Here is a 12,155-nt window from a genome sequence, read left to right on the forward strand (position 1 = left end):
AACCATATTAGTAAAACACAGATAAGAAAACTTATATCCAATTGTGATCCGATCTTTTATACCCATCATCTTTATCTTAGACGACAGCTAAAGAAAATATCAAAAAAAATTAAATTCTCAAACTTTATAATAGTGCATGGGCGTGATTGGTTTTAGCTATTTTTGCCCGAATATTTTGTGGAAATTTTCATTTTTACGAACGAGAGAATGATTGCCGCAAAAATTGGACAAACGTACACGCTTAGGTGCATTCCGAATTTGACGCCGATCAACTATGCGTATACTTTGTCGGATCTTTGAAACTTGCATCTGGGCGTCACAAGTATGCAAATTCGATTATAGCCTGATCTGTTGTCTGCTGTTTGTGTGGTAATGAGCAAATAACTTTTGGTTTTTTTTCCCTTTTGAAAACGCAGGTGTTCTCAGTTTACTCGATATTGAAAGCTTGTCCTTCAACCGAATTGACCCATTTCCAATATCAATTTGCATACAAGACTCGACGTCAAAAGGAGATGCGGATAGTCATACAGACTACGATTTAGCTAGTGATTCTAATCAATATCCTGTATACTTTATCGCATCCCTACAGTGTACTTCTACATGTTGTAAACGTTTCCACACAAAGTGAACGCATTCCCATTCTCCAGTGTTGTCTTTGAAAAACAGATGTTTTCGCTAAAGAAACAACTTTTGATAGCTGCTTTGTCAAATAGTTGCATATCGATTAATTGCACCAGATTGGTTATAAATGTTTCTTATAGGGTGTCTGTTAGATGATTTACGAAATCGATCCGTCTTGTTCTCTTTTGTTCAACCTACAAATCGCAATTTTTCGATATATTTTAATCAAATTTGATATAACGATATATTTTAACTCAAGGACGAACCCTATTGGAAATGATTCGGATCGGATCACATTTTCGACCACGTCCCACATATAACAATGTATTTTGAAATTTCGTTATATGAATTATGTATTAAGCAAACTGATGTAGGGCATCTAATGGCTAAAAACCAAATCGCAGTCAAACAGTTTGTTTCTTTTCCTTTCAAGTAAACGTTTCAGCAATACTATGCTTCCATGTAGCGAAAAAGTTTTGAATTTTAAAAAAAAAAAATAAAAATAAAAATAAAAATAAAACAGATCATCATCATGATTGCGCTTAGTAGTAATACCCGAAAATGAAATGTCACCTAAAGGGCAGGTATCACGCAAGCAAATGGTAAATAAGTTATGCATGATAAATTTTTCAATGAATATTTATTAAACCTATATAAATGAAAAACTATTATCTCGTCCTGAAAATGTGAAATTCGATACAGCACCTGGATGGCCCAGAGGTATATTTAATTTTCAAATAAACAAAATTTCATTATATAACATTTTTATTACATAAGAAAAAAAAAAAACAAAACAAAAAAAAGAAAAACGAAAAACGAAAAATCTTAAAAAATGATTGTTAAAAAGGAAGGAAACCACTTAAAAGTAAACAAGAAACAACAACAGCGAAAGCAATAAAATTTTATATATTGTATTTTAATGTAGACGATAAAATTTATTGTTGGTTAAATAGAAAGTCTATTGAAACTAAACAATAAATTTATATTTTATGCAATTTATTTATTGTATTATTATATAATAAATAATTTCAAATTTTCAAAGCTATTGTTAAATATTTCTCTGCATATTGCATATGCATTATGAAAAGAATGCTTTTCATAGCACTCACTTCGCACCCACACTACGAAGAAATCTCTCTTCACATTAAATAAGTCAGAACATAATAAAATTATTAAAAAACATGATTCTAGGGAAATCATCTGCAATTGAAATACATATTAAATATATCAAATGTAAAATAATAGCATAAAACCGTAAATCCTTTTGCTGAGAGATATTTTAAACTTCAAGTTAAAAATTGAAATTAGATTTCGCAATGAAATCTCTTTGAAAAACATGTTACTAATATGCATAACATCTACATATATATATATATAACATCTATATATATATAAATATATATATATATATATAAATATATATATATATATAAATATATATATATATATAAATATATATAAATATATATAAATATATATATATGTGTAGAGGGTAATCTTAATTAAGTTAAAATTTTCATTTATATGTTTATATTATATTAGTCCGATAATATGGATAACGTTTTACAAATAATATGCATTTAATAAAATTTTGTAAATACTTTTTCCTTTTATTTACAAATTAGATAGTTATCGAGCAATTACACTTTTTCATATAACGAGCGTATAATTGCACACAACCCATATGATCTTAGTGAGGATTTTGATAGTCACGACTTCTATTCCTAAATAAAAATGACTTTCAATCAAATTCGTCTTAAACTTGCATAGAGAGCATTTTAAGCCGGCACCTATTTACCGTCGCATTGCAAATCCGCAAAATAGCAAGATGTATACTGTATACTGTTAGTAAGTGATTCAAAACCCATCCGCATTCGGAGGCAGCTACGGAATAAGCTTGAAACAGCCTCAGTCATTCATTTTGGAGTTCCCCTCATTTTTAATCATTTATTTGTATTCCCAATGCTAAAAGCTACATTAAGCTAAAGTTTATGTATTTAATTTTCATAGCAAGCACTAAAGGCAGACAATGCATTCATTTCGTGAAATCGTTTGCAACATATAGAAGGGAGCTTCAAAGTTCCAATAAAGTATATATATTCTTATTTAATATCAAATTTTTAATCAATTTCGCAATGTCCCTGCCTCCTCTACCTCCACTCCCTCGACCGTCTGTCCGTCCGTATAATGTCGGTGGTAAACATTTTCTGGGTATGAAAGTTTTTGAATTCAGATTGGTATTGAAAATGTTCCAGATCGATCAAAGAACACGCCCACAGTACAAGATGAGCTGAGAACGAATCTTTTTTTAAAAAGAAAAAAAAAAAAAAAAAAAAAACAAATTGGTTTATTAGATCACTACTCCTAGAGAAATTTCTTTAAAATTTATATACACTAAGTTGTATGATTGACCCTACAGTCCCTGTACAAAGGGAAATCGCCCGAGTCAACTCTATATTGTAGAGTATCGTATGAAAATATAAAGGAGTGTAATATAGAATCTATTTTTATTTATTTTTTTTTTGGCAGGCATAAGATATTCAACCAGAGCCGAATATCATTTTCTTATATGATGAACTTTATTGATTTTTTTTATAATAAGTATGTAAGAATATTTACAAAGAGTCTCCAAACGAGCTTACAAGTATTTCATCTTGTTTATCTTCTCTCATTTTATGTTTTAATTTTGTTTTATCTTTTTCTTAAACAGATACCGTTACCAAATCATGTCCGTTCTTCTTGGCATCTGGTATCTTTCTATTGCTGAGCTTTATTGTTTTTCTTATACCAACTTGTTCGCATCAAAATAATTTATATTATTTCAGTGCTGGCATTATGTTCATTGTATCAGGTAAGTGTGTTTGTTATATATATACTGCTATTGTCATCATTGTAAACATTTAACAATGTTAAGTAAAAAAAAAAAAAAAACGTTAATGCGCCCAAATTTTCTTTCATTATTTATGTATTGCTCTCCTTTCTATTTATCTCATTTTATAACAGGTTTACTTATGTTTATCGGCTTAATTACGTATATATCGATATTGAAAGCGGAAATTGGGTCAAAGTTACGTCCAAGATCAACATTACAGCCACCGCTATTCAAAGTCACCTACGGGCAAAGTTTCTTTCTATTTGTTTTCGGTTTTATGGCGACAGAATTTGTCGGTTTATTAAATATATTTCTATACATTAGTCTACAAGAAATCGGTTACTATAGTGTAAGTATAAAATTCAATTTGTTGTTTCGCATTTCACCTCACAGCTAACACTTTTTGTAAAATTTGTTTGAAAAATTAGACTTTGAGAAGACAAGTTCAATTTTTATTCCCATAAGGATACAATAGTTTACTTAACTGATTTAATCGTAAGTTTATGTCTGGTTAATTAGCAAATTTATTAAATAGACAGATAACCAACTATGACTATATATATATATATATCAATCGCGCATTTAGATATAGGATATCAGCAGAAATTAAAGTAAAATATGAAAAAGAAATGAGAAAAAAAATATTTTTACAAAATTTCGAATATTAATAAATATATGTAGCAATGAAGCGTTAAATTTTAAAAGCTAAATCAATGCCACGATAAAAAAATCATATATATTTTGATTGAAAAATGGTAACCAAAATTTAGTATAGATATTTCTAGTTGACAGCTGTAAATCTGCTACGAGGAAAGAGTGAATCCACTCGCACAGTCACACCAGCAACAGGAGAGAACATCTAATTTATCGTAAATAAGATATAAATTTACATGTGACTTAAAAACCATAATATCGTGCTATTGTAAGAAAGTTACGGATCGGGTAACTACAACCTTTACAATTTTCACAATTCAGATAAACACAACTTTTAGCTGAAAGCTTTAACAATAAACAAACAAAGCAAGAGAAGAAAAGAAGGACTAGTCGAGACTAGTTCGATTTAGACGGATAAATGTAGTTTCTAGTCTTTACGATCAGCATAGCAAAGCTAATTTTATTTTATCCTTCAATAAGGATCGTTTTCAATCAAGGAACTTCCCATTTACGTCGAATCCTAAATACGTAGAGCTTAAGAGGTCTTATTAGCTCTTGTACAAGATCAATCAAAGTTTCATAGTAAGTGTAACGTGACGATTTTTCTTCTTAACTTAAAAATTCTCATTCTTTTATCATTTGAAATTTGCGCTTGTTAGGTTTTAAATTATCATAGTATATACGGCGGATATCAGTTTTCAACCTAAATGTTTTTATCTTGTCTTTGAAAGTTGTAGTAGTATGCGACAGAAGGCACCAGAGATTAAGTTTAGAAATGTAAATTAATTAAATGTATATACCTCAACACACTTAACATAGTCATAAGTGTAAAATGAAATGAATGAGTTATGGGACCCTTTACTTTCATTCCTAATGCCTGTATATAAAATACGATATCAAAATGTGGTAGTATTAAGACAAGAAAGCTTACTAACGATAAGTTGCGCAAAACGGGTGAAATATATATATGTGTGTGTGTGCATGTATATACATATATACGTGTATGTGTGTGTGTGCTTTTTGTTTGCTATGGCAGAGGTAGAGGTCTTCGAAATTTCTTCTCTAACTTCTATAACCGGCCCGTAAGAACAGGATACACAATTCGCAATCCAAGGCGCCTGCGTACTAAAATTTCCGCCCTCCCCCGGGCGCATTAGTTCGACTCCTCCGCGGGATTTGGTTCCAACTAGTGCGCTCCACGCGATGAGACCGTAATAGCAGAAAACTCTATCGTCTTCCACTTCCTCTTCCCTCCACCCGCTCAATGTCCCCCACGGTGCACCCACAGTTCAGCTGAGCGGCTGAGTTATTGTGGTCGATTCGAAAGCAGCCATGATCGGTCAGAAACTGCGTAAGGTAATAATTTACCTGCCCCCGTCGTCAGCTCATCCACAGCAATACGTTTGAGATTAACGGAAACGTCCGTCTACTTGTCGCCGCTTTTTCACATGGCGATTATCGCCGATTCGCTGAATCGTTTGCTCTTACCCTTTCTGCTTCTTTTCATAAATGTAAAGCCGCGTAAAGTAATTCAATGTGGTTGATGGGATCGAAAACATATATAGCGTAACGGAAGATAATACGACACCCTACTGTCAACAAATTAAACGTGCAGAGCGGGTAATTTAAGTGAAGCGTCCCAAATTGATCAATACAAAAGTCGTCCTTGTTTGTTTATTAACACGGCAAAGATTGAGAGAGAGAGTGAGAGAGAGAGAGAGAGAGAGAGAGAGAGAGAGAGAGAGAGAGAGAGAAAGTGGTTGAGAAATGTCCAAGTATATCACTCTCTAGAAGATGTTTAGGAGGTTTGAAAGGTGTTTCGCTCAGGATTTCCAAAAGTTCTGCCCTGATGGTATAATAGTTTTGCTAAATATATGCGGGAATATCACATACTAGGTTTAATAACGTTTATTTAAAATATATAAAAAAAAAAAAAAAAGAATTCTTTAATTTTGGTGAAAAACGCAACGAACTCTTCTCCTGAACGCTTTACATATCTCAATATACGATATCTATATGTATGTATGCATACGTCGAGTTACAGGCAATTCTAAAAAAAAAAAAAAAACTGAAAAAAAAAACATGAGAAACGATTGCGGTTTCGCATCATATGCCACATTCAGGACTGGACGGTTACAGGACTCTTATTTGCTTAATCGTAAAAGGAAAATCGTTTTATTAACATTTTGTAATAAAAATGAATTAAATCCTTTTAAAAATTTATTTCTCTATGCTGTTGATTCTTCACTTCTGATATTTTAAGCTATTCAACAACTTAATTCATATCATGGCACATAGAGTACATTGAATAATTTTCATTTTTTCATATCCCCCTCTTCTATAATCTTTAAAATTCAACAACAACAACAACAACAAACACTAAGGATTTTCGATAGCCATAGCACCGCAATGTGTGGTTGCTTTTGAAATGCAATTGAAATTACTTGTAAAAACTTTTCAGGAAAGATAGAGATGAGGGTACGAGATACCGATTACGATAGAGGGAACGAGTTAAAATGAAACTATGAAACTGTGGCTTTTATTGCAGCCATCATTTTTTTTGTTTTTATATTTCCTAAAAAGGAAACCAGTAATGAAATAAAAGAATATGTGAAAAAACTGCTAAGGAATTATTTACTTAAAGTTGTGTACGATGAAAGGATTAAGGTATACAGTGTCTGATACAATTGAATGCAAAATAATCGGTTTAAATTTACTTTTTTTACTAGAAAGGAAAAAAAAAAATAAAATAAAATAAAATAATTTCTTTCTTTTTTAAATTTCATTCATTTTTGTCTCAGTTATATGATAAGAAAATGGTACCAAATGGAAAAAATCTTATACCATTTACTGCTTTGTAGCTTATCGCCTATGTGCATTAAAGCCCATTGAATTTATTACACATTTTATTCACAAAACCACTTACAAATGCACATTACTCGTTTAATTCATAAACGACCTAAGACTTTATTTCTAAAATGCTTAAGAGATTTAAGAGAATTTATATTAAGTCAATCTATGCCTGAACTAATTTTGATAAAATGAATCACAGACAGAGTCGCAATTTCAATCACTTATTCATTCGGGAGATTACAATTGAGATGAGCCTAATTAATAATAATAACAATTATTAATGACAATAAAATCTTGCAATAATAATCATCATTATAATTAAGATTGATGTGCCAATAAGATCATAACTTCTCTTCTTTATGGTACGTTTGCGAATATCAATAATATCGGATATGAATATCATAACTACTTTACACGATGCAAGAGCTACGCATAGGTACGCAGTTATGGATTATAGAAGGCTTCAACTGCTGCCAAAAGTTGGTGATATATTGTAACCACAAGTAATTACATTATGAAAAGTATGTATGTATGTATTATTAATCAGCGTGAAATATTAAATCGATATAGTCCCGTATGCTCGTCTTTTTCTCTATCTGGTTGCCTCTTGTTGAAAAGCTAGCGTTCAAAAGTTCATTTTGAAGATGAGTATAAATCGAACACAAAGGCATTGATCGAAAATCTAGCGCAATCCACAAATCATTCCTAAAGTCACCTACCACCAAAGTAGCTAAATACGTAATAAAGTACTCTGCCTAAAGTCAGTACATAATTTTAAATGAAAATTTTCTTCCTTAGATTAGAATTTAACTTTTTGACACTGAAGTGAATGAAACTTTTCAAAGTATATATGACCTATGATAGATATCTCGATTTGCATAACTTTTAATTTAGATAAGAAGATAACAAGTCCATCCGCCTTTAAACTTTATAGTATTGTTTTAAGGTTAGGTTTAATTTCAAATTCAATTTCAATTAATAAACTGCGAATACATGAAATTAATTGAGAGCAAAGATACTCTCAGAATGTTCTCTCTCAGATGTTGTTCTGACAGAACAACATGAACTTGTGGCTTTGTTACGCATTGGTGATTCTTGCCAATTTTGATAGAACCAATATATTGATTCGATTTTACTTGAGAAATATATGAAAGCAGCTATGTTTTCAAAGATTAATCTGACCATTTTGCCATTCATAGACATTCACACTATTGTTCTAAATCAATTTGATTTCATTTTTCATAGAAATATGCTCAACTAAAATCGTAACATCGCTTGATGCGTTCTCGTATTAGAATTTACTTATCTTTAAATTTATTTCAAAATGAAAAGATTGCATAGAATAAAATGTAAAACGCAATTTATTTAAGTTTATTTCTTACTTTTTGCAAACTGAACTTGTGCCAATTTCAATATGAACGGCTCATATAATCTTAGATAGTCGCGATGAAGTTCTCTTTAAATTCACTTGACTTTTATTAGTTTTATACTATATACCAATACATAAACACCCACACACACACACATGCATGCATGCATTCATGCATGCGTACATACATACGCAAGCACACACACACACACTGTTCAACAAATTTAACAAACCACTAATAACACCTTTCAACGCGAACGCGACATCAACAGTATAATGTCTGCCATTCATTTTTCATTTATCCACCTATAGCGATTACCATGTTTTACGTTAACAAGTCTAAAGCAAAAAATCAAAGAAGGCGAAAATCACTGCAATCACAACTACAAGCATTATAAAAAGCATGAAAAAGAGCAAACAGGAGCGGCAGCAGCAGCAGTCGCATCAGTGACAACAACAACAGCAAATAGTAATGAACGTAGAAAAAGTAATCACAACAAAAGACATCAAATACACATGACAGGGCGACGCGAATCGGTATCGTTTGAAACGAAGAAGAATTTAAAGAATAGCATGCATGAAAATGATGTAGAGATAGCGTTCACGTGTCGTAAACATCCCAATAGCATGGCATCGACTATGTTCTTAAATGAACTGGAAAAGAGGTAAAATATAATAAAAAAAAAAAAAAAATGAAAATAAAAAAAAATAAAAAAAAAAAAATAAATAAGAGAAAAAAAACAATTTTTTATTCACATTCATTCGCACATTTGTTGTATTTCCGTTTGCCTTCATTTTTCGCAACTTGATAATTGATATTTACTGCTATTGTCCACGCTACGCAGATATTATTTTGAGAGACCAGCAAATAAATGCAATTTACATGCACATGCAAAAAATTTGGCAAAATCCATGAGCGAGCTATACAACAATTGCGAACGATTGTCGCCCATGGTGACGGTAACGCCGCCACCACCACCGTCGCTTACGGCGTTGCAGGCGAAAGACATGAATCATACAACTTTGCCACGACCACCAGAACAATTTAGTGATTTACCGCAAGAGTTTCCTTTAACACGCAGCATTTCTACAACAACAGACATTTATACGTACAGCAACGATAGATTAAGTCATATGGCACATGTGCCGGAAAGCAACAACAGTAGAGATTACAACCGCAAACGCAATGTGGCGACAAGTACACGTTGCAACAACATCGACACTGAAACTCAAACAATTGGCAGCAGCAACAATAACAATAAAACTAAAAGTACTAACTTCAAAATTCAACAGCTGGATAGCAACTATAGCGAGAAACGACCTAAGAATCGTAATGGCACCGCAACCGCAAGGGAGAATCAATGCGAAAACGAAGACGACGTTGAAGTATCGCAAAGTCTTTGCGGTTTAAGGAGAGGTATAAAGAAAACTAAAGATGAACTCTTTGAAGAGTTTTGCAAAAGGGCTGGCGTACGTCCAAAGCCAAAGAATATTTACTATATTACAGGCGAGGAGAATGCCGACAATGAACAAGATGAACGAATTGATGACATAAAACAACAATGCAAGTCCCAGAAATCAGCACTTGTATGCACCAAATTCATGCATAAAGAAGCACATGATAGCCAAGGAAACGCGAATAAATATCCTGGTGGTGGCGTTCATCCAAACGACGATGTTGATGACGATGTTAGTAATATTTCGATTGTAAACGATAATGATATTGATATTGAAGATGATAATAATGACGTTGACGCCGTTAATGACATAGATATCACTAATGACAATAACAACATAGTTAACGTTGATGTTTACAATGAAGAGGACGAAGAGGAAGATCTCAAGAAATTTCCACGTGGTGAACAAACATTTCATTTCATGAATGGTAAGTGAAAATAAGCTTATATTTAAATGTTAGCCATAATCTTACGAAAGTGTATAATCATTAAACTAATTTCCCCATCTTCGTGGCTTTGATTTAACAGATAATTCCAAGTTTATACAGCAAGGAATGCGTTACAATCGTCGCGCTTCGATGTACGTCGAACCACATCACTTAAAACGTCTCAACTCGCAATTATCGCTGCATGGATACTACGCACCATCGGTTAGAATGATTCAGAAGAGCCTGTACGATTTGGATAATATACCACAAGATATGGCTGAACCACATTATCAAGAATGCAGTACATACGGCGGTTCACAAAGTCGTCTAACTCTCGACTCTAATAATCAGTCTATATATCAAAGTCGTACATTGCCGAGAACTTTCTTCAAGCGTAACTCTGATTCCCAATATAGCATACCTTCCGCAGCGTCATTGCACTTAAGCGCAGCACAATTGAATAATATATATAACGTCAATCAAAATCGTCTATCCGCATTGATGCAACAGCAACAGCAACAGCAACAACAACAACAACAGCAATTTAATCGCATATTGACTGGCACATCACGTCAGCCAGAAGGATATGATCCGCATATTGCAATGAAAAAATCGAATGAAGAATTGGATAATTGTTATGGACAAAGCCAACAGCAGCAACAGCACTCGATTTATATGCAGCCACCATATCAAACCATATCCGTTACGAACTCGTACAATTCAAATCGCTTACAGCCACCCTTGGTACAATGGCCAGCGGCAATACCATCGTCGCCCTCAAACTTTACAAGTACTTATCGCATTTATGATCCTACCACAACTAAAATCAAAGCACAAGGTAACAATCAAACAACTTTAGTGAAACGCGGCATTGTCAGCGAACATCAAAATCAACATACAGCAAAAATGCAAAGGACTTATGGATTCGATGCACAAAAACGTAACAGCACAGCAGTGGCAGACGGCTTCGATTTGGACGAAATTGAGCGTGAACGCAGACGTTCGCATGCCAGTCTTTTTAATGGTAGCAAGACTAGCAGCGGTATGGGTAATAATGGCACTGGTCTCGGTAGTTGTAGTGGCAGTGGTGGTGTTAATACTGGAGGCGTTCTCAGCGGCAATCATAACCAATATGACATGATTAATGGCACCGCTGTGTAAGAGCGATATATAAAACATGTTAAATTCAAATAAATTTTGGTTTCGCAACGCATAAAAGAAATAAAAACATATATATATATATATATATATATATATATATATATATACTAAAAGCATTTCATTAAAAAGAATAAAAAAAAAATGAGAAAATAAATTATTAAAAATTAAAATCAAATAAATTAAATTTCATAAAAAATGTAGTAGTGGTAGTTAAATCAAATACCAACAGAAATAAAACAATAGAAAAATCAACAAAAATATATTAAAAAAAATAAAAAAAAAAGGAATAAAAACAACAGTGAAAATGCAACAAACAAGAACACTGCCACAATGTTTATGTGAACAATTTAATTAAATTATTTACTTATACATAAATACGGACAAACATACTAACATTTTGAAATTTTGCATTTTATTGTAAGTTTTAAATTTAGACTGAATACGCAACAAAAGCAAACAAAAAACAAAACAAAACAAAAAAAAAAAAAAAAGAAGAAATAGCAAACTAGCTGTACTTTTATGTGGTTTCCTTTATTAAAATTTTATAGAACACATGTACTTATGTATTTATACCTATTCTAACAAAAATTTAATATGTAAGTACATATATTAGTTTGGATGTATTTTTTCTACATATATTTTTGATTTTTATTTTTTTTTTTTTTTTTACAAATATACACGAATGTATGCATGCACGATAATAACAATTTTTGTGAGCCATACATCGGGTTTTTTTTTTT

General features: G+C 32.2%; 1 protein-coding gene across 2 annotated transcripts in view; it reads left to right on the plus strand.

Moving 5' to 3' along the window:
* The window catches only part of LOC119642285 (ras guanine nucleotide exchange factor B-like), a 73,841-nt gene extending 62,350 nt beyond the window's left edge, over window positions 1–11,491 (plus strand). For both annotated transcript variants that reach the window (XM_038041382.1, XM_038041390.1), the window contains 5 exons: window positions 3,332–3,472; window positions 3,625–3,842; window positions 8,682–9,034; window positions 9,215–10,254; window positions 10,355–11,491. In XM_038041382.1, the coding sequence (XP_037897310.1) occupies window positions 3,332–3,472; window positions 3,625–3,842; window positions 8,682–9,034; window positions 9,215–10,254; window positions 10,355–11,415 (2,813 nt within the window). In that variant the 3' untranslated portion in view covers window positions 11,416–11,491. The remainder of the gene's footprint in view (window positions 1–3,331; window positions 3,473–3,624; window positions 3,843–8,681; window positions 9,035–9,214; window positions 10,255–10,354) is intronic.
* Window positions 11,492–12,155: the final 664 nt, after the last annotated feature.

The sequence above is a fragment of the Glossina fuscipes genome, unplaced genomic scaffold (assembly GCF_014805625.2).
Source record: "Glossina fuscipes isolate IAEA_lab_2018 unplaced genomic scaffold, Yale_Gfus_2 0, whole genome shotgun sequence".
Classification (NCBI taxonomy): Eukaryota; Metazoa; Arthropoda; class Insecta; order Diptera; family Glossinidae; genus Glossina; species Glossina fuscipes.